The sequence below is a fragment of the Colossoma macropomum genome, unplaced genomic scaffold, assembly GCF_904425465.1.
Source record: "Colossoma macropomum unplaced genomic scaffold, Colossoma_macropomum, whole genome shotgun sequence".
NCBI classification, from domain to species: domain Eukaryota; kingdom Metazoa; phylum Chordata; class Actinopteri; order Characiformes; family Serrasalmidae; genus Colossoma; species Colossoma macropomum.
The window spans coordinates 12,745,613-12,769,015 of record NW_023494787.1 but is presented as its reverse complement, the minus strand read 5'-3'; the positions used below and the strand labels follow the sequence as shown (position 1 = coordinate 12,769,015).

Here is a 23,403-nt window from a genome sequence, read left to right as displayed (position 1 = left end):
TTTTTGTCCCTGCTTCTCTCTCCCTCAAACACTGCCTCCCTCTCCCTCTTTCTGTCTCTTTTTGTCCCTGCTTCTCTCTCTCTCCCTCAAACACTGCCTCCCTCTCCCTCTTTCTGTCTCTTTTTGTCCCTGCTTCTCTCTCTCTCCCTCAAACACTGCCTCCCTCTCCCTCTTTCTGTCTCTTTTTGTCCCTGCTTCTCTATCTCCTCCCCTTTCTCTTACTTTTACTCTTTCACTACCTGCCTCTCTTTTCACTTTTGATCTTTCTCTTTTTCCCTCCCTCTCTTTTTCTTTACTTTATTCTTTCCTTCCTTTTGCTTTCTCTTTCTTTCCTTCTCTTATTTCTCTCTTTCTTTCTTTTTCCCTCACTCACGCTTTACTTTTTCTCTCTTTCTCTCTTCCCTTCCTCTGACCCTTTCTTTCTCTCACTTTAACCTTTTTCTCTGCTTCCTTCACTACATCTCTCCCCCTCTCCCTTTCTTTTGTTCCATCCGTCCATCCATCCATTCTTCCCTTTTCTTTTTCTCTCTCCCTTCTCTCTCTATGTCATCTCTGTCCTTTCTCTTCTCTCTCTCCCTTCTCTCTCACTCTGTCTGTCCTCTTTCTCTCCTTTTTTCATCCCTCTCTCTTGCTCACTTCCTCTTTCTCCTCTCTCTCACACCTTTCTCCTCTCTCTAACTCTCCCCCTCTCTCTCCAATCTCTCCTTTCTCTTCTGTCTTTCTCTTTATCTGTCTCTTTCCCTTCTCCTCTCTTTGTCTCGTGCTGTCTCTCTTTCTCTTCTCTCTTCCTTTCTCTCTGTCCTTTCTCTTCTCTCTCTCTCCCCCTTCTCCTCTCCCTCTCTGTCTCCCTCCTTCTCCCTTTTCCCCTTTCTCTTCATCTCTCCCTTCTCCTGTCTTTCTTCCTTCTCTCTCTTCCTCTCTCTCTCTCTCTCTCTCTCTCTCACTCTTTCTCTCTCTCTCTCTCAGACGTTAGATGATCTGGAGCAGAGGGTGAAGGAGGCCAATATAGAGATCAGTGTGAGGCAGAGTTTCCTCACTGATCCTGCTGTTGCCGTCAAGAACCTGAAGGTACGTTCACTTCTCATTCATCTTCATCTTCATCTGCTCCTTCCATCCGCAGCTGCCATGGCAACACACAGGTGCCACATACCAGAGCAACAAGAGCCGCGGCCTCCCCCAAACCTCCCACGCACTCTCACACACACAGCCATGTACACCAATACACACACATAAAAACACAGACGCCAACAACACGCTCCACTCCGCAGAGAGAACAAGCCAAATCAATCTGTATTCTGTATAATAAGACTTTATGAAAGGACACAACTCAGCAAGCGTTCATGAGCGCAAACAGTTTTGTTCATATACTCTGTCAGAAAATGGGGTCATATACAGTACTGTGCAAAAGTCAGAGATCCCTCCCACACATTCATTTCCAGTCAAAACAGCCATTAAGTACTTAATGAAGTCATGTTAAGTATTAAGTCATTAAGTTATTCGTTTTTCTGCATCTTGACAAAAGCAGAACAAATATATTGAACAGAAAATGACACCGAAGCCTCAATGAGTGTGTTTACATGCACTTAACAATCCGATCATAATCGGATTTCTTCAGTTATCCGATTATTCAGATGGTCATGTAAACAGCACACTCTGATTTCTTAGATAGGAGGAAGGTCTAGCAATCGGATAAAGAGGCTGGATTTTAGCTCAGTAATCAGATTTCTCAGTGCATGTAAACTCTTACTCTGATTTCTTTCAGATTTTTCAGTCTGAGCTTGCGTGAAAACAGACTGCAGTACCGGAAATCAGCAAGCAGCGTTGCTGCGAGACGCAGTAAAATACTTTTGGAGCGACACTGAAACCAAATACATTCTTTACGAAATGAAGGATTTAAATATTCTTCATCTTCTAGATGATGTTTGTTCATATTCTCAGGTAAAGTGGCGCAATGTTTTTAAAAAAAGGCGCAGCATGAAGTTTGAGTTTTACAGTACATTTACATCACGTCTTCTTCTGTGAGTTTATTGTCTGGTTGCAAAGCAGAAATCTGATTACTGTCTGACTCATGTTGACCTGGAGTTTCCCCATTATCTGATTACTCAAGTGTACATAAACGCGTTGATCAGGTCACTGACAAAATCTGCAGTTATCGGATTATTAAGTGCATGTAAACGCACTCAGTGACTAAATATAATATCAGATTTTCCTGTATTCAGCGTGTCACTCTTTACCTTTATTACAGCTTCCATTATTTTCATTGGTTGACTCAGTTTTTCATTGTTTGAGTTTTTCAAAGAAATCTGCAGGGATATTTTTCCACACCTCCAAAGTTCAGTCTTAGAAGTTGGTTGTATTTTTCCAAACACATTCTGTGATTCATCTGATCTCCTTTTTGACTGGAAATTAAATAAATGAATGGTGATTTCTGACTGCTGGGCATACACTACACAACTTTTAAACTCCTTAACAGATTCCTAAAACGGAGAGCATCACAAACTTAACGTCAGTTCGTCACAGAATTTCTTGACTTTTTGTCATGAGGGCACTCAGACTAGATGACAGGGCAAGGAGAGAGTTTAACACATATAACAGCTGCGTTCCAAAGCCTAGGCTGCAGCAGACGTAGGCTGCATTTCTCGGCCGCTACTTCCTAGAAGGCTGTTCCTAAGTGAAGGATCCTTAGCATATAGCCTAGAAATGCAGCCTACATTTCAGTGTGTGATTTCAGTGACGCAACGTATCCTTACCCATCGCAATGCGCACAAATGATGTGAAGGAAAAAAATAACATTACAAAAATGGCAGAAAAAGAAGCCATTGGAGCAGAGCTTGTTTTAAAATGTGTAAAATGACTGATTAATTAAAATATTCGTCCATATATCATATTTTAGTCAGAGGTATTTGTATATATGTAATTTTTCGCACTACATAAGCTTGTTAGCATATTAGCTACCGCAGCAACAAACACAATGCAGTGGGCTCCAATTTCTCTCACCAGTTCCCTCAAGTTTCACGCCACAATTGCAAGAGGTGAGACTTCTGGTGACGTCACCACACAGCCTCGTTAGGACTGTTCCGTTTGTCTGACCAACAGGCTACTAAGGAGGAGTCTTCATAGGACAGTCCTACCGAGGACCCGCCCTACCTCGGCTGCTGCCTAGGCTTTGAAACGCAGCTAACGAGCCTATTAATTAGAGCTTAAAGTCCTCAATGAATGGGAGTAAATGGAGCTAAACGGCTAAAAATGAAAAGTTAAAATAGTTTCTAATCACTTGTCCAAAACTTTCCTTTAATTTATAAAGTAGAAGGATGTGTTTCACTAAAAAAACAAATAAAACTCAAGTCAAGTCAAGTCAAGAGGCTTTTATTGTCATTCCATCTATGTACAAATACACAGTGGAGTCAAATTACGTTCCTCCAAGGAACAACACGGTGCAACATGGAACAAAATAGACAGTACAAAGTGCAACGTGCAGACGTGAGTGTGCAAAAAGAATTAGACTAGAAACAATACAATAAATACGATAAATAAAACAGACATTAGATACAGTAAACAGACAGGACAGTGCAGCGCCGACACAGCACTCATTTAAAAGTGAGTCACCTGTATGTTTCCTTTTTTCTACAGCAAACGGGTTTTGGGCAGCAGGACATTAGCATTATGGCTACTGAGTGCTGATTGTTTGGCGAGCAGAGCAGCTCATTGGCTGTTTGCGCTCAGATACGTCATGAACGGACATGAAGCGCCATTTTAAACCCCTATAACTGAGTTTAAAAGCTCTTAAAATATAACAGCAGTGTTAAAATGTTTTGTGCTGTTGTGAAAGTTTGTTGAAAGGTGCATATCGGGTTCAAAAACCTGTCGTGTAAGCCGAGCTTTGCACAGTACTGTATATGTAATAATATGTACCTTACATGTTTTATATGTGTATCTAACCTTAACCTCAGTGTCCAAAATGAAAAAATTTGCTCTTTCACATTTAATAAATAAAATATGAAGCGTTTTTATTAGACCTTTACAGAGTCAGGATCATGTTGTTGTCCTCTGGGTGAGAACATTTCTGTCCTAAAAATGTGCAGAAGCAAAGACACAAACACATCCGTACAGGTATTTATTCACAGCAGTTGCGTTCCGCTTGTCTAGCCTGTCATGGTAAAAGTGATCACCTCTCTGCTGGAGAAAATACCACAGGCTGCGTTTTGGAGCGCTGTGCTTTTGTTTTGAGGGAAGTGGTCTTAATTGGAGCGGGGGGTCTGACACCCTGTCCCGCTCGCTCTCCCGCCTGTCGTCTCGGCGGACTCTCCGCTCTCTGCGCTCTGGCAGTGAGTTGAGAGCGGCCCTGCCGCGTGAGCCGGCCTACTTTTGGTACAGGAGATTAATTGGCTATCGCAGGAGTCACCGTGGTAACCTGGAATACAGCAGAGCCCTGAGAGAGATGGAGCTCCAACATCACTGCACAGCACATACAACACCATCACCTCATACACAGACTCACTGAACAGCTCTCTCTCTCTCTCTCTCTCTCTCTCTCTCACTTTCACTCTCTCTCTCTCTCTATCTCACACTCTTCTGCCTCTTTTCTCTTTCTCTCTGTTTACCTCTCAGGTTTTTCTTCTTGGCTGCTGCTTCTTCTTTTCTTTCTGGGCAGCGGTTTCTTTCAAGTCGAGTCAAGTCAAAGTTTATTTACAAAACACATTTTACAGCAGCTACTCTTTTACTCTTCTCATTCTTCTTACTTTCTTTATCTCTGGTCCTTTCTTTCTTTCTTGACTTCTTCCTTGTCTTCTGTTACTTTCTTCTTTTCTTTCTTGTCTCTTTACAGCAGCTACTCTTCTACTCTTTTCATTCTTCTTGTTACTTTCTTTCTTTCTTTCTTTCTTTCTTTCTTTCTTTATTGTCTTCTGTTTCTTTCTTTCTTTCTTTTTCTTTCTTGACTTCTTGACTTTCTTGTCTCTTTACAGCAGCTACTCTTCTACTCTTCCTCTTGTTACTTTCTTTCTTTCTTTCTTTCTTTCCTGTCTTCTGCTTCTTTCTTTATTTCTTTCTTTATTTCTTTCTTTCTCTCTTTCTTTCCTGTATTCTATCTGTCTATCTATCTATCTATCTATCTATCTATCTATCTATCTATCTATCTTTCTTTTCTTCTTTCTTTCTTTCTTTCTTTCTTTCTGTCTTTCTATCTTTTTTATTTCCCTGAGTTCTGCTTCTTTCTTTCTTTCTTCTGTATGAAGGCGTTCCTTTTTTCTGACCGCTGGTCTCTCCTGCTGTTTCCATAGCGGCAGGACGCTCGCATCATCGTGGGTCTGTTCTATGAGACGGAGGCCAGGAAAGTTTTCTGTGAGGTCAGTCTCCAGCCGTCCAGCTCAGGATGATTAATGGTAGTGATTTTGGGAGGAGAGATTGTGAGAAAGAGCAGGTCTTTTTTCTTTCGTCGCTGAGTCGCTGCTGCTCTCTGAAACTCTGCTGTAGGTCTATAAGGAAAAGCTCTATGGGAAGAAGTATGTCTGGTTCCTGATTGGCTGGTACGCCGATAACTGGTTCAAGATAAATGATACATCAATCAACTGCACGGTGGAGCAGATGACGGAGGCGGTGGAGGGCCACGTTACCACGGAGATCGTAATGCTCAACCCAGAGACGGTCCGAGGGGCTTCCAACTTGGTGAGGCTTTTACTCTCCTTTGTACATGAAAGCTGCTGTGGTGAATGTGATGTTTTAATGTTCTGTTACAGCATTCCTTTAACCGGGCACAGCCATCTGATGTCATCAGTGTGTGTCCCCTTCTTCTCCCACCTATTCATAGTATTAGACTGCGTCATTAAGAAGACCCCGTCGCTAAGTTGGTAGGTGAGCTGTAACTCTGACTGTGCTCTGATAGAGCATCGCATCACCGTTACTGCTGATACAACCCTGCAGGTGGCTGAGAACCAAAAGCAAAATAGCAAAATAGATCAGAATGACAGCGAAAAACATGACAAGATATGTGGACACTTTAGATGCAGCCTCCAAACAAACGCTACGAGAAGATTAGCTAGGTTGGGGGACTAAATCCGTAAAGTGTGCATTTCTCCAGAGTTCAGTGTGTGATATTTTATAAAAACTAATAAAAGTGGCTACCAAAGCTCTTAAATACTAAACTCTCACATATATAAACTCTTAGCTTCTTATTCACCAGCCTCTCATCTGAAGTTTCCGTTCCACCTTAAATGGTGCTGCAGCTACATTGAGATGCCTTGAACGTAGAACAAATTACAAAAGTTGCCGAATATGAAGACAATATCAGCTTACCTCAATAAATGCATTAATTTACCTCAATAAATGCATCTTCAATCAACAAATACCTCAAAATTTCTCTTGGAAATGTTTAATGCGTCTCGCTGGACGATCTGCATCCCGAACCACACACATCTGTACTTCACCTGCTGCACTAATGAGTGCAGTTTTAATGGTATATGTGCTATATTTACACACCGTTTAATGTGCTAGCATGCGGCTTGGAACTGGGCACTAGTAACGCAGAGGGAAATCTCAGCCGTTTAGATTTCAGCTTTCATTTGATACTGCTGCAACAATACAAGTCAACACAATCAAATATCAGTTAATACACTTTAAAAATGTAAAATGTAAAATTTAAAAAAAGTGATAAAAAAACATTTTACTGCCTGTGCTGTATCTGTTATGGCTTTGTCTCATTGCAAACCACCACAGCACTGCTGAATGAACTTGATGTTGCCTGCCAAAATGGCGGCAGCATGACTGTGATGTCATCGAAATACTATCAATTGGCAAACCAGCTAATTAGTCAAACTAGCACACTCAAAACTTACCAAGCTAATGTTATCTCGGCTAAGCTCTGCATGAGATATCCTCCTCAAGTGTCTGCTGGTGTTCTCAAAACCTCCCTGGTCTGGTTTACTAGCTTGTATTCCAGCGCAGTGTTAGGCTGCATTTACACACTCTGGCACGTCAACACAACACAACATATCCCATTCATTTTCAATGTAAAGCATCGGTTCCGTCAGATGTGGCAGCATGATGGGTCGAGTGAGGGGGATGTGGTGCGTCAAACGGTTGAACGGAACTTTATGCAAATTAATATGGCCAATGTGATGCGTCCACCCACTCAGGAGGCAGCTGGGGTTTGCGTGGTTCATGTCTGTTTCTCAAGGTATGAAACTTTGGTTCTGCTTTTTAAATGTTACTAAACTACATGAAAGACCAGAGGTGAAAGCTAATATATTTAAACAGCTGTTTAACTCCAAAATGTAAAATCTGAGTGGAAAAACCATCAGTTGGATGATAATAAACCAAAATGACCTAAGTCATAATCTTTCCCAGTTTAACCTTATTAACGTTTTGGAAAATATTAGTTTAATGATGCGTACTGTGTTGACGTTCTCATTATTCAAAAAATCGAAGCATTGCTTGCATAAATGTCAACTTAGCAAGACTGCATTTCAGTTGGATTTCACAGGGAAGTCCCTCACCCACATGTGGCCAACTGAAGATGTGTTCGGTCAGTGTAAATGCACTGTTGCACAGCTTACAGTGGAATTAGTTCCATTTCCACACTAGTAAAGAACGTTGGCCTTTTTGTTTAACAGAAAAACTGTTTTCTCTCTTCCTGTCTGTTTACTGCTGTTTTTTGCCACTGCTGTATTTCAGGCACTGCCTAGACTTGACTACTCGACTGCTGCCTACAGCGCCCACTAGTGGATTCGTTAGTCAACTAGCCTGTGCAGCCCCTACCAATTGCTATTACATGACCAATAAATGCACCAGAATTGGAGCTATGATATTATGTTGATGTGTTAATCACTGTATTTGGAATTATCATGTTGAGTTTTGCTGAGCTTAACGTCCCAAATGGCCTGGGGTAACCAGCAGGCCCAAAGTTTTATTACACACTTCTATAACTTAGGAATACCTCAGCCAGTTTGCATTAAAATCTCTGTTGTTACTGAATAATAAGCCTTAGTATGTAATAAGCCCAGGATTTTAAGAGGTTAAGTTGGCACTAGCTGCATAACTAGCTAACTTAACTGCTTAAAATCCCAAAACTTTATTACACAATTCTGTATCTAAGAATAACTCTGCTAGTTTGCATTGTAGTCCCTGTAGTTACTGAATAATAAGCCTTAGTATATAATAAGCCAGGGATTTTAAGGGGTTAAGTTAGCATTAGCCACATAACTAGCTAACTTAACCACATAAAATCCCAAAGTTTTACTGCACACTTCTATATCTTAAGCATAGCTCAGGTAGTTTGCTTTGTGGTCCCTGTAGTTGCTGAATAAGCCGTAGTATGTGATGAACCTCGGATTTTAAGGGATTAAATTAGCATTAGCTACATATCTAGCTAACATAGCCTCCCAGAATCTTAAAATCCCGGAATTTTATTACACACTTCTATAACTTAACAAAAACTAGCTCAGCTAGTTTGCATTGAAAACGTTGTCGTAACTAAATAATAAGCCTGGGATTTTAAGGGGTTATGTTAGCATTAGCTACATAACTAGCTAACCCCTTAAAATTCTGAAGTTTTATTACACACTGCTATAACTTAAGAATAGCTCAGTTAGTTTGCATTTAAGTCCCTGTAGTTACTGAATAATAAGCCTTAGTATGTAATAAGCCTGGGATTTTAAGGGGTTATGTTAGCTAGTTATGTAGCTTATGCTTATGTTATCAGTATTTAGCAGTCCTTCTATGAAGAAAATGAGCTAGAACTGTTAACCAAAGTCCCGTTTGTTCCTGTATGTTTCTGAATGCACAGTCGAAAAGCACCCATGAGTGCTTATGTGGTCTTAAATGGCCTAACTAAGCCTGAATATGTTCAATGTTTCAATACATTAAGCAAATAAATTAAGCAATTTGGCTTAGTTTTATGAACTAAAATGCCGAAACTAGTACATGCTGAAGTAAATCTTCAAGTGTAGAAGGTGCACATTGACAATAATGATGATTGATTTAAAGGAATGTGCCAGGAATAACTAAGAGATATGGTTTCAGGAACTTGTCCTACTTTGAGAAATCCTGTTCACCGCACCACTGTCCCTTAACGTCATCAGTGGTGTGGTGTGTGTTCCCACCACATGCACATCACTACGTCATTGTAAGCATCATTGACAGTGGAGCACATCTTACAGCACAGAGCTGATGTTACTGCAGTATTTTCTCTCTTGCAGCTGTTTGCCTGCGGAGTGCTGGAGCTCAAGTGCCGTACGGAACAGTGGAAGATCATGTGACCTGAGCCAGAGACATTATAAGAGAAGGAGACAGTTCTCTAGTTAACATATGAATAGGGTAGCTCAGACAGCTCAGTGGTTTTATTAAAGGATGTAATCTCCTTGTTGGTAAAGGCGTAAACAGGAAGAAAACAGGCCTGTTGCATTCAGATGTCATCAAATCTCTGCTGCCTTTCTTATAGAGATATGCATGTGTGCAGTAGCTGCAAAAAGCATGATATATTTTGATATATATTTACTGGGTTTATGTGAAAGTTGTGTTTATTTGAATATTACATCGTGTTATACAAGAAAAACAATTCTGCGTAGATAAATAGCTTTAAACAATTCTTCATGGCTTTTGCACAGTATTATTTCACCATCATGGTGGTAAATGGTGTCCCCCAACTTTGAAGCCTTGAAAATGAGCTCACCAGTCGAGGTTCCCAAATAACCAGCACAAAACTATGATTATTACTTCTTTTGAAGTTTTATTATAGTGATTTTTAGTCACTAACATCATAAAAAACAGCAGTGACTTCACAGATTCACAGTATTGTTTTTAGGTGAAGCTCAGTATGGTGTTTTGAGGCGGTTCACGACTCACTGAGTGGGTGTGGCTGTGTGAGAGAGGACCTGTCACTCCAAATCAGTTGGTCAGTAGACAGTGCAGATGAACGCCACTTGCTTAGACCAGCCCTCTGGTCAGCCCTATGTGCCAAAATTCAGAAGCAAGAAATATATATCAGCAAAATCAGCAAATAGAAACAAAAATGACAGCAAAGAATGGGTAATAAATTTAAATCAAATCGAGCGAAGTGAAAAATTGAAAAATTAAGTTTGATTTAACTGTCATTATTCATATTCACAACAGATTTCTTTACATTTTGATACTTAACATTGTAGATTTTATTATTTAATTTCAAACTTTGGGCACAAAATGAACTCCCCACTTTTTGAATGACTTTTTATGTGGATATTTCAAAGGAAGAAAGACTAACTCTGAGAATTCCATGGTTAGTGAGACCCCTTTCATATTTCTGAAAAATTTGGTTAAAATGCTGACAACTTCATATGCAATCGTTTGCTCTCGGTTTGCCACCACAATGGTAGATTGACCCATATACACAGTTATATACAAAAATTTAGACACCCCTGGTCAAATTACATGGTGTGTTGATTTTCTAAGTGACAATAGGAAATACTTTGGAAAAAAAACAAACATATATGTGCCATAACTTATGCACAGGTCACTTTTTAAACTATATTTTTCCCCAATGTGTGAAATTCAGCAAATAAACAATGACTGTGCATTAAAATATGCACAAGATTGTTGTCTGTAGATGATATGTTAACTATATTCATTGACCAGGGTGCCAAAACTTTTGCACATGACTGCATATCCATTTCTCTTTAATGGGCATCATTAAAGTTTATACCTTATCTTATGGGACATGAATCAACACATGATAAACTCTCAGATTTCACCAAGACTTGATTCAGTTTGCTTATCTTAGTAAGATTCTGAATCACTGTGAAAAATTGTCTAAATATACAAATTAAAAACAGCTTTTTTTTCTTTTTAATTAGTCCAGAGATTTTACTTTGGGCAGAAAATTGGTGCATACTTTATTGAATGTTGTTAAATTTGGTTATAATTACATTATTATCATCAATTATATACACTAAACCTGCCTTTTTAGAAAGATTCAGTGTTAATCTAATCAAATCAAACATTTCAAAATCAATACAGTTCAATCGGCATCATTAGATCGATGAATCTCGATGCACTGACTCGTTTGTGCACCCCTGAAGCTCACAGGCGACGCGGTGGAAGATCTGACGGCTGTCTCTGGAGCCAGACCGGCCGTTATGTCCCGTGGGGCGGATGGGAAGACAGGTGTGAGCTTCAGGGTGACACGTGCTCCCGGGGGGAAGCTGTCTGGAGCTTTGCCCGGCTCTGGAGCTCCGTGCTGGGATTGGGCATGCATACGGTTACCCCTGCTGTCCGCCTGGATTCTGCCCAGTCCGGGCACTCTTCCAGGAGCCTATGCTTTACACCTGACAACAAAAAAGTGTCATATTGGACAGGCTTATTTGTGATAAGATCGCCGTGCTAAATTGGCTCGATAGCGGAGTCATTTGCTCTCCCTCATTCCCTCCTGCCATACTTCTCTTTGATGCGATGCATCTGAAAGGCTCGAAAAGCTTTTTGACAGCGCCGTCTCTTTCTGCGCACACATGCATCCGCTCCCCTTCCCTCAAGCTACACACACACACACACACACACACACACACACGGCCCCTTGCTATTTATGTCAATAACCAGCACATGGTTCCTTGTAGCCCAGGCTTATTTGGCTAAATATGCCTGTCTGAAGCCCAAAAAGCTGCCCATTTCCCTCAGTGTGAAGCAAGGAGGAGTAGATTGGTTTTTCAAATGATACTAAAAGCACTCTATTTTGATTTATGATGACACCAGAGTCTCCGTGTGGAGCAGAACACCTGAGACAAGCAAAGGTTAAGGCAATAGTTCGGCAAAAAATGAAAAATCAGTTTTTCCCATTACCTAAAACATAGTTCATCATCCAAGATATTAAGGTCCAAAAAAAAAAACATGTACACTATATGGACAAAAGTATTGGGACACCTACACTTTACACCCACAGGAGCTTTTAGGATGTCCCTTTCTAAATCTATAGGCATTAATATGAAGTTGGTCCCCCTTTACAGCTATAACAGCCTCCATTCTTCTGGGAAGCTTTCTACAAGATTTTGGAGAGTGTCTGTGGGAATTTCTGCTCATTCATCCAGAAGAGCATTTGTGAGGTCAGACACCATTGGGCGAGAGGGCCTGGCTCACAGTCTCCATTCTAGTTCATCCCAAAGGTGTTCGATGGGGTTGAGGTCAAGGCTCTGTGTGGGCCAGTCAAGTTCTTCCACACCAAACTCAAGATTTCCCTTCACTGGAACTAAGGGTTCTAGGCCAACCCCTGAAAAACAAGCCCATATCATTATCCCTCCTCCACCACACTTTACAGTCAGGACAGTGCAGTCAGGCAGGCAACGTTCTTCTGGCATTCGCCAAACCCAGACTCGTCTATCAGACTGACAGATAGAGAAGCGTGATTTGTCACTCCAGAGAATGCATTTTCACTGCTCCAGAGTCCAGTGGCAGTGTGCTTTACACTGTCATCCTATGACAGTGCAACACTTAAAGTCACTGAGCTCATCAGTACGACCCATTCTACTGCCAGTGTTTTGTCTGTCGAGACTGCAAGGCTATGTGCTTAATTTATCCATCTGTAATTTTATTTTTCTTACACTGAATTCTGGTCAAGAATGTTTTTGCCCTCTGCTGCAACATTACTCGTTTGGAGATACATGTTTTTCTTTGGACAGCGACGTTTGGTGTCTTAAGTTTTTTTCTTTAGTTTTGCACTGGAGCTATGAGGCTAATGTTGCTAACATGTAACGGAAGCTTATGTATACCAGTTAGCATTGTGCAGAATGCATGCCTAAATAGTCACACACTTGCCTCAAATCACGTCGAGTTGTTAAAGGGTCATTCCAGCCTAAAACTAGTTTTTAATGTTATTTATCATATGTTATACAATATTCTGTAGCGCATCCCTCAGCCTCATCAGTTTAACAGAATTCATGATTTTGTGTCCTTTTTGTATTGTCATCAATGTTCTCTCACTACAATACCCAGCATGCATTACGTCTATACCTCCCACAGTGATGAAGAAATCCACTTATGTAGAGGCTAATGAATACAGATGTGATATTTGACTTCATATCAGTAGATATAGGGCTTTGTTTCGTATTGGCCAGCTAGCAAGAGTGTATCAAACAGCCTGCTCCCAAAGATCTGCCCCAAAGCACTTGTAGTTTTTCTAAAGTCCCTTCCACCTTCAAGATACATCATAAGACGGTGATGAGAAGGTGATGCTAGTCTGAAAGCGGAAAATCTTTCGAGACTACTGTGGTACCACTGTAGGGGCACAGTAAGCATGTTCACTAGAGATGAAGCAGTGGTTACATTTCATTTTGACCAAAATGCCCCTCTAACACTGTATGACACACCTTTGTCTATAACATTGGACAAAAGTATGAACACAGTTCTGGCACCTGAATTTTTTCTCCCAATTTTCTCCCCAATTTATATGCAGTTCCACCCCCTAGTTAGGATCACATGATACCACCAGCGCTAGGAGGGTGAAGGCTAGCACAGGCTTCCTCCAAGTCATGTGAAGCACCACAACATCTTTTCTCACTGCCGCTAACACAACAACATTCGATAGCTGAACATGCTTGGAGGAGAACGCTAACCACCAGTTCTGTTACGTCAGCTAACAGATACCAGTGCTGGCTAGCATTGCGCTGAGTGATGGGGGAGACGGGGGGCCATCCTACCCACCCAGAGAGATCAAGGCCAGTTGTGCTCTCTTAGACTCCCGGCCACGGATAACTGTAGCCTAACAAGGGATCGAACTCGTGATCTCCTGATGAGAAGATGTGATATGCCTTTGTCCATTTTTCTAGAAACCAGTGCGTCATACAGGGTCAGAAACCACATAAGACTCTAATAGGGCAGTGTGTGCAGTTTGCATGATGCTAATTGGTAGAGCTTCCATTACTTAGCTACTTTAGCCACGTAGCTTCAGTGCAACACTAAAGAAGCAAATTTCAGACACCAGTCATGTCTCGGCTGATGAACAGTGAAGTTGGGAAATGGGATATGTGCAGGATGACAGTGCAAAATGTATTTTTTAACGAACTGTTACTTTGCACATTGTCTGTGCATGAGTGAATTAGGTCTTTAGCGCCAAAGAGAAAAGTGTATCAGCGTAATGTGCTCCCACAGGGGAAGACTGTGCCTTATCCCGACCAGACCTCCCTCTCTTTCTCTCTCTCCCCCTCTCTCACCTCCTCTTTATCTCTCACTCTGTGTCCCCTGGCTATCCACGTAGCCACACACGTTTCATCTCAGTAAATTTCTCCTCCTCTGTTTTCCTTTTTTCTGCTGCAGACCTCACAGGAGTTCGTGAATCAGCTGACGTCTAAGCTGGGCGGCAGGACCCAGGAGACAGGGGGGTTTCAGGAGGCCCCGCTGGCCTACGATGCGGTGTGGGCTCTGGCTTTGGCCCTCAACAAGACCGTGGAGCCCCTGAAGGCTAGGGGCCGCCGGCTAGAGGACTTCAACTACAACAACAAAGACATCACTGCAGAAATCTACCGAGCCCTCAACACCAGCTCCTTCGAGGGGGTCTCTGTGAGTATTGTTGGATTAAAGAGAAGTGACATTAAAGTGATGGATCAGTTTTCCCCTCACGCCAAATGTAGCCACTCCATTCAGAACATGTTTAGTGTCTGAGGTTTGCTGCTTTAGTTTTCTGCAGGAGCAACAAGGATAATGTAGCTAACAAATAGTGAGAAAGTTTATTCCCCACCAATTAGCATAATACGAACTGCACGTTTAAATCATCTCACACTTGCGTTAAGCTGTGTCAAGTTGTTAAGTAACCTCGAATGACCCTTTCTCACTGGAATTTAGCAGTAATTAAATGGCAATTAGTTAAATGTGAAGACGAGCCAGAGTCGAATTCCCGATCAAGTTAACAACGAAATTTACCTGCGCAAAACTTAGTACATTTCCAGGAGGGATCACATGTGAACAGAAGCATTACTGGTAAATACAGTACTATCAAAATTCAGTGACCACCAATCATCTATTTTATTTCAATCAAAACAATCATAAAGTTATTCATTTTTCAGGATGTAAGATAATCCACTTGCATAAGGAAGGGGGAAGTCAAAGGAAAACAAGTGGGAAAAACCAGAGTTTCGAAAATGGGACTCCTAACAACCATCTGGAAGACCTGGTAGACACCAAAACTGTCCCCATCAGATGAGCAGTACATTCGATCTGAAACAAACCAACCACCTTTTGATAGGACACTAAACAGAAAATGACAGTCTTGGACTGGTCCTTTTAAAATAAGTTCCACTTCCAAACACAATGAACTTAATACATTTTTAGGTATGGCACAAATGTCCAAATACTTTTAGTGGCACAGTACTCAAGTCTGTTATCCTGACTGATTGACTACATCTAGGGCAGGGGTCAGCAACATGTGGCTCTGGAGCCACATGCGTCTCTTTTACTGTCCTGTTGTGGCTCCACAGCGGAATCAGATTTTCAGGTAAAAATAAAATAATCCTCCTTTACAGTAAAGTAAAGCTCTGCTGATTGTTCAACACAGTTTTAACAAGAAATGCTGGAGTTAATATAGCCCATATATACTAGTAGCTAACGAAAAGTCAAAGAGAAAGATTTAAGAATAACATCAATAATTTGGAGACGAACAGACTTATTTGCGTTCATAATCACTCCAGCTGGTTTCCTGATACATTTAATCTGCAACGAGAAACTGTCAAACACTAAAAAGTCACGGATTTGAAGTCAGCTTTTTATTTGTCAGCTTCTGGTTCAGATTTTCCTGTTCCACCTTAAATGGTGAAGCAGTTACATTCTGGCACCTTAGCCACAATTTAAGGTGGAACGGGCAAATTTGAACAAGAAGCTGGCGAATGAAAAGCTGACTGAACGTTGAGAAACATTTTACAACAAACTATTCTACTTTTGAGGAAAAGTTTCCTGCTGGAGATGCGAGAAACGCAGCTATAGCTGAGCTAAAGCTTAAAGCAGAGCAAAGTAAGTCTGCGTTTTTGTTTATATTATGTTTAGCCTATACTAGAACATTAGCGAGCACTGTGACATATTTACAGCCAAGATGGCAAAACGGACATAAAATGTTGTTCCCAAAGTGGTTTGATTTTTGTTGAAAGGACAAAATGGCTCTTCGTAACAATTGGGTTGCTGGCCTCAGATCTAGGGAAGAGGAAAAATTCTGTAAATGTGATTTTTCACCAACCTGTTCCTTGAAAGGGATGTTTGGCAAGATGGAACAAGACTGGATCTGATAAGGATTTTTTTATCACACTGATACATTTTTCATCTTCGACTGTCAGCCTGGTTTGAGGCAGTGAGGAGAGAGGTGTGCTAAAGAGACAAATGTGAGAAAGACGGTGACGTAAAGGGGGAAAAGAGAGTTTCTCTGAGAGGAGTAAAAGTGTAAAAATGTCTGTGTTGATCTCTTCCAGGGCCACGTTGTGTTCGACGCTCAGGGCTCCAGGATGGCCTGGACTTTGATCGAGCAACTGCAAGGCAAGTGAAATTCACCAGTCTGCACAGTTATGACAGAAGGGTGACAGTGTTCATTAGGCCGGTTTATGATTATGATAAACCGATACAGGCTGTGATTTTGTCAGACGGCGTAATTGCTTATGACTTGTCGGGGTGCTGACAGATCCGTTCGGTGAGAACATAATGGGTCGTTGTAGTGTTTATTCGCGTAGCAGATCTGTTTGTATTGCTTGATATTGACTCAACAGGTAAACTACCACACAAGCCGAATTAATGGGGGCCTTTTGCGATTAGCTAATTGCGGGATGCAAAATTATAATGATTAATGCGTGAATGACAGTGTGGCTCCCGTTCGCTGCACTTAGTCGGCGTAAACAGTCGTCCCTTCGTTGGAGCCAGCGGCGCCAAGCCGAGTGTGAAGACGATGTGTCTGGAAAGGCTTTTAACGAGTGGCAGCTGCAGGTAAAGTGCTGCGTTTGGGCGGTGGCGGTGCTGATCAGTATGCTCCGCTGCTCATGGATGTGGAGAGATGATTTATGAGTCTGCTATCAGCCTACAGGTGGCAGGTGAAACACCCTAAGCTGAGTTTTCATGCTCAGATGATCCAGATCTGAATGGAACTGAGAAAATTAGAATGCGGAGAGGACTCCTGTCTCAAACTCCTTTTTCTGTTGTACCTTCACATAATAAAATGGCAGATAAATAGAAATGAACATTTAGTACCCTTTTAAAGTTTGCAGTCACTGTTTTGAATCATATTACAACAATTTTGTTGCAGATGCAGTGAAGAACTTTGAATATCCCCCGTAAAATTACATGTTTTTTTGATTTTCTAAGTGAAAATACAGAAAGTAAACTTAAATATGACGTTTTTCTGCCATCAGTTTGTGGTTTAGTGTCTATTTTACAAGATTTTAATCTACACTGTATAAGTTATTATTGAATAATAGTTACTATATGATGAGTAGAGGTGTGAAAGTACAACATATTGTATCCAATTTTATTACAGCATATTGTATTGTGTTTTATTTAGGGCTGCATAAGAGAAAGGCTATAGTAAATAATGAGGGTACCACTTTAAAATAAGAGTACCTTTATAAAGATTCATAAAAAGCAAGCTATGGCGTTGCTAGGTGTTTGGTATGGTATCCCAAGTGGTTGCTAGGTGGTTGCTATGGTATTCTAGATGGTTACTAAGATGTTGCTAGGCAATTATAATGGTATATCAAGTGGTTGCTGTGGTATCACAGGTAGTTGCTTAGGTGTTGCTAGGTGCTTGCCATGGAATCAGAGGTGGTTGCTAGGATGTTGCTAGGCAATTATAATGGTATATCAAGTGGTTGCTAAGGTGCAGTAGATGGATGTACAATTTTTTACCCCATTGTTTTCTATGAGAAAAAAAAAAATTCTGAATTTAACAAAGATTGTACGTAAATCGTACATCGGAACAAAAAGCTTAACAAGCACACCATTCCTGATCACACCAAACATTCAGAAGTAGGAAACGTGACAATAATTCACAAACTTTGGGACGAGTAAGCGGACAGAAATCTAGCAGAAAAATAAGAAAAAGATAAAGAGGAAGAAGAACATAAACCAGATAACAATAGTGTTCAATCACTATAAGGCACATTTTAGCCACTCCTTATTTTTGCTGTATCGAAGTGTATCGAATCGAGACACCACTGCACTGAAACAAACTTTGTATGTGGTGAATCACTGCAACCGTAATGACAAGCAAACTGTAGTGTGGGCTTAAAAAGCTTCATATTGCTTGTTGAATATTTTATTAAATGTTGGATGGTTTGCAGAAGAAGCTGCTTTTAAGTCTCTGCCAAATTAGCTTTTTTGAAGTGGGGCATTTTTTTCTTTTTTAAAGATAGTCTTCGAATCTTCAGTCCCAGTGTTCTATCAGAGCTCGAGGAAGAAATGCAGCTGGATTTCAAATCCAAGTGCAAAAGGCCAACACTTCACATGCTATTAGTCCTCAGGATGGAGGCTTGGCTGCGTCTTCGGCTCGCCCACCTTTTACACCTCGCACAGAGCTGAGCTTTGTTTCTGAGTTTCATCCTGCCAGGATTTTTCCTCTCTGCCTCTTATGCTTCCCTCGTTGCTTCTGACATCGTCCATCTGAGTGTTTTCTCTAAAGCGCCTGGTCCTACTTACGTTTGTTTCCATGGTGATGCAAATGCAGGAAATGCAAATGTCTGAACAGAGTGGTTAATATGGCCTCCTGGCCTTTGTGTCTGAAGGGTGGTCTGTTGGTCTTAATTGGACGTTCTCTCTGGATGTTTGCGCCTGCATCTCCTATATTACCACAGCGCTATTTCTTTTAACGCATAGAACTCTAGGTTGTGTTTACTATGTGTTTAATTCACATTATATATTAATGTACTTGTAATAACATAGTTATATAAATAATTACATTTCAATTTACATTCTATTTCAAGGTATGTATGTCAGGGGAAGCTGCGTTGGGCATTTCTCAGGGCCTTACAGTAGTACTTAATTATTTCTGGGAGCTAAAAAATGCATGTCTGTAATTTCTGACCCATTTATGCCTCTTGTATTTAAACTCTGTGAGTATTGTAGTAGTACTCTAATTTCATGTTTAAGCTTTGGTTGGGAACAAAAAGGCTAAAATCTTGACCTGCCCAATGAAAAATGATCAGGAAAGAAGGTTCATGTGCACAGCTGTTAGCTTGGCGCTAACATACCTTTAGAATCCCATAGGGACGCTATCAGTAATTAGCATTATCAAAGAGGTGTTTTTTTCTTGTTTTTGACCTGAGCTGAAGGCCATGCCATAAGAGTCACATTGCACTGGGACGCTGAATGTGCACTGGAACATCTCTTCATTAGGTTAACATATGCAGGCTAGATATTAAAACGTCAGAAGTCAGAAATAAAACCCTTCATGGAGGCTCCATCCACACGTATCCAGATATTTTTGAATGCATAGTTTTTTCTCTGGTTTTGGCGTCCCATCCACATGAAAATGGCTTTTTCAGTCACTGTAAATGTAGGTTTCTGAAAACGCTTTACAGAGTGGGGATTTCTGAAAATGTGTGGATGGCCAAAATGCAGATTTTTGAAAACACTGACATCACACCATTAACTTGCACATGCCTGCAGCTGTTTTCATTTATTAAAGGGTGACTACACCCTAAGACCTTTTTTTTCATTAATAGCTGGAATGCACTGCTCTGTAATAATAAAATATACCAGCCTTGCTTGAAATGTGAACACATCTTTCCAAACTGTAAAAATCGTGGTCAGTTCTGCCTCTGCAGCGCCCCTCTGGTTCAGCTCTGCTATAGGCGCAAATGACGTGTCTTGTCTTCGTACCAAAGTCACAGAGTCAAAGTATGCAAATCAGTAAACCAACATTACCGCCCCCTGATGACGCCCTACTCGTGCCCAGAGCCATGTAGAGAGATGGCTCTGCTCGTGCCGCGCTCATAAATAAGGAACCATACAAGCCGAGAGCGAGGGAGAACATCTGGTTATATCGAATATAGACGTGCTGAGCAGATAATTAGAAGCTAGCTGTCACAGTTTTAGGGAATGTTCTACCATTCGGCGCCTCTGCCGCTCACCGCTAATCATTTTCTGGCACTACGTTAACTCTTCTTACGGCGTCAACGTCGTAAGACTCTCAGTTGCAAAAGTGCTGTTTGATTCTGTCTCTCTCCATATTTTCCGGTAGCTAACGTACGCTAGCTCTAAAAACATAGCAGCCCAGCCCACCCAGTTTCCCTCCCAGGCCCACCTCCATACCCGTAGATCACTGCAGTGCCCCTCCCAGCGTGCCCCTCCCATTTTTGAGCATTTTTCAAAGGTGAGCCAGGGGTGGAGCTGAAAATAGTGGGGTGTAGTTACTCTTTAAGTATGTAGACCTCTGTCTGAAATATGTCTGACGAATGGGTTGTTTCTTTGTGCTCAGCAGTTTGGGGGGGATTATGTTACCAGCTGTCAGAATGTACTGTGCTCAGTTCTTGTAAATGGGGTTTCACCTGAACTACAAATATCAAAACAATGCCAAAAATATGTGATGTGATGATCATTAACCAAAGTCTGATTCGAAATAAGTTCTAACTCCACAATGCAAATGAAGTAAACTCAGTCATATTACTATGCACTGCCACATACATTTATACATATTCCATATTGCACTGCCACTTTGTTTATTTGTCCACAAATATTGCACATTGCACTGTCACTTTGTCTGTAAATGTCATATTGCACAACTGTTAACATAGGTTATCGTTTACAGTACAGATATTTTATTGTTTTTACTATATTTTTTATTTTATTTTATTCTATTATTTATCTTTTTACTTTCTATTTATGCATCTGTGAATACTGTAAGACAATACTTTACTCCTGTTCATTTTGCTCTTGTTTTGCTCTTTACTGTGCTTTGTACTGCACAGTAAATAGAAGTAATAGAAGAATTTCCCTCTGGGATTAATGAAGTGATCTATTTATCTATCTATCTATCTATCTAAAAAGCTAGAAAAACTCCAATTCTTTGCCTGGACAGGTCCGCGTGGACGTTTCAGAGACATAGCTATGGCAACGTAAACAAACATACAGCAACAAGCGTAGGCTTTCTTTCACTTTCCTTTATTAAGCTTTTATTTTCTGGTAGAAATTGAACTTTGGGTCTGTGTAAAATGTTGAATCATGGATGTCTGAAGGCCTGCGAGTCAGAGTCACTTTGTTTGACTCTATATTTGTGCATTCTCATAATCCCTGCTGACAAAACCCATAAAGACCATGAAGTGAAGTATTTCTGTTGGTATCTAATGGTTTTGTAATGTGTTTTGGCTTTTTAGTGGGTTGATAACAGTGTAAAGGATCCTAATAGTTTAACAGGTGACCAGTGGTGGATTCTAAATGCCTCAGATGGTTTCCTCATGGGATCTAAAGGTGTTCTGCAGTAAACTATTGGTCTCTATTGGATATCTTTAAGCCAATTCCCAGTATAAAGGTCCTTTTTCAGCAGGGATGTTCTTCATGAAGTGTTTGACATCACATTTTATAAGATATTAACACTTTCTAATGGGCTGGAATGCTCATGTGAGTGTTTTGAGTTATTTTTGCATCCTCTTGTGGATGGAGAGATTTTCAGAAGAAGCTGCTGGTGTGGGTGGATATTTTTTGGAAAATGGAGAAAAACATTTTTTTAAAATATCCGAATACATATAAACAAAAACTGCTGCAAGTGCACTGAAGTCTGCTCAACTTAAAATCATAAAGTAACTGATTACATGGCTTTTCTTGAGCTGACTCAACTTGAGTTCACCCAACTCAAACTTCTTAGTTGAGTCAAAAACTCTCCCAGCTACTGTTTCTAGGTCTCCATCTCTGTTAGATAAACAAAACTGAATTTGCATTTTTTTACAAAACGTCCCCACTAGCTGGCACTCCTTCTATCACACAGTCACATCTGGCATGTTTTCCTCTTGGGCTTCCGGATATGGACAGCTGTGGCATTGCTGGGATTCAAACTCACAACCTCCTGATGTTGGGGTGAAATATTAGAAAGCTGCACCACATGAGACGATGCCATGCTTTAAAGTTAAAACAACAAATATTTCTCCAGTCTATTAAACATTTCTACACACAACATCTTTGAGCCCCAGCAATGCCTTAGCCGCCCATAATTGTGTACTCAAGAGGAAAAGCAGGATTAGCAGGATTGTGTGATGGAAAGAGCCCTGGCCAGAGGGGAAGTTGAGTGTAAAAAATAAGATCATTTTATTGACCTAACTGAGATGCAGAACTAAAAAGTTTGAGTTGGGTGAACTTTTCTTGAGTCAACTCAAGAAAAGCCATGTAATCAGTTACTATATCATTTTGAGTTGAGCTGACCTCTCATGTGTAACAGTGTATCAGGAGATATTATAGATGTTATAAGTAGATACAGATTTTTTGTATGGGACATTAGTACATGAGCAGTAAGGCTGCACATTGTGTCCTGTTATGTTATCGTCATTGTGATATAGATTGCCAGGAAAACACATTGCAGAGGGCCTTAATAATGGAAGTGTCTCTGATTTATCAAGACTGAAATCTAGATTTAACATCACCGCTCAAATGGCACTGTCCACACTGTACACTTATTTAATTATGCTCTAGTAGAACCACTAAAATGTAGAAACTACTAAGAAACTGTGCATGAAAAGTAAAAGTATCGGTGGCCACTTTTATGTAAAAAAGTAAATAGTGTCAAAAAGCACCAGAGAACAAGACCGTGAGGATCAAATAATCTAGTCTGAAATATTTTAATCATAATTTTATCTTTATTGCAATAACAGCTTTATTGCACATCCCATTTTTCATCCATATTGCGCAGCTCTAATGAACAGCCTGCAGTGCTGAGTATGTTGATGCTCCAGCTTCTGCTGCGACACACTGATTGGATCCTCTTTGGTGGTGCCGTTTGCGTTCATGGCTGTTTCGGAGGCTTGTTTTTTGAGTGTTTTTTGATCAGCGCCGCTGTGTTCTCCTGTTCAAGCTGTGCCCGTATCGCCCGCGTGCCCGCCTCTTTGTTTGGCACTGTTAAAAAGGAAGTTTGTGTTCGCCTGGAGTGTTTTTTCACCCTCCTGCTTTGTGCTACCCGTTCCAGAAAAGGAGATTGCTGCTTTTGATAGGTCATTAGTTTGAGGCTAATTGGAGCAAGGCATGGCTCCAGACAACGGGACGATGCCGCGGCTCAGCGTACGGCTGGCCTCTGATAGTTCTCGCTCTGTAGTAGAGCGTGGCTTTATGAGTCACAGCGCAGAGCTGCAGATACAAGCCAGAAAATTCCAGTATGATACAGCCAGGCTGGTGCTGTTTAAAGCAGGGGTCTTGGGGGGCTTTGGTTCAGCACAGTTTGGTGATTTCCATGTGCAAACACACCTGACTCAACTTATCAGTTAATTAGCAGGTTTAGTAGATGTGGTTGGA

At 40.9% G+C, this 23,403-nt stretch overlaps 1 protein-coding gene across 1 annotated transcript in view; it reads left to right on the top strand.

Moving 5' to 3' along the window:
* Positions 1 to 23,403, top strand: part of gabbr1b (gamma-aminobutyric acid (GABA) B receptor, 1b) — a 238,692-nt gene that overhangs the window by 166,391 nt on the left and 48,898 nt on the right. The window contains exons 10-14 of the mRNA XM_036566176.1: positions 967 to 1,068; positions 5,280 to 5,345; positions 5,473 to 5,664; positions 14,266 to 14,508; positions 16,401 to 16,464. Of these exons, the coding sequence (XP_036422069.1) occupies positions 967 to 1,068; positions 5,280 to 5,345; positions 5,473 to 5,664; positions 14,266 to 14,508; positions 16,401 to 16,464 (667 nt within the window). The remainder of the gene's footprint in view (positions 1 to 966; positions 1,069 to 5,279; positions 5,346 to 5,472; positions 5,665 to 14,265; positions 14,509 to 16,400; positions 16,465 to 23,403) is intronic.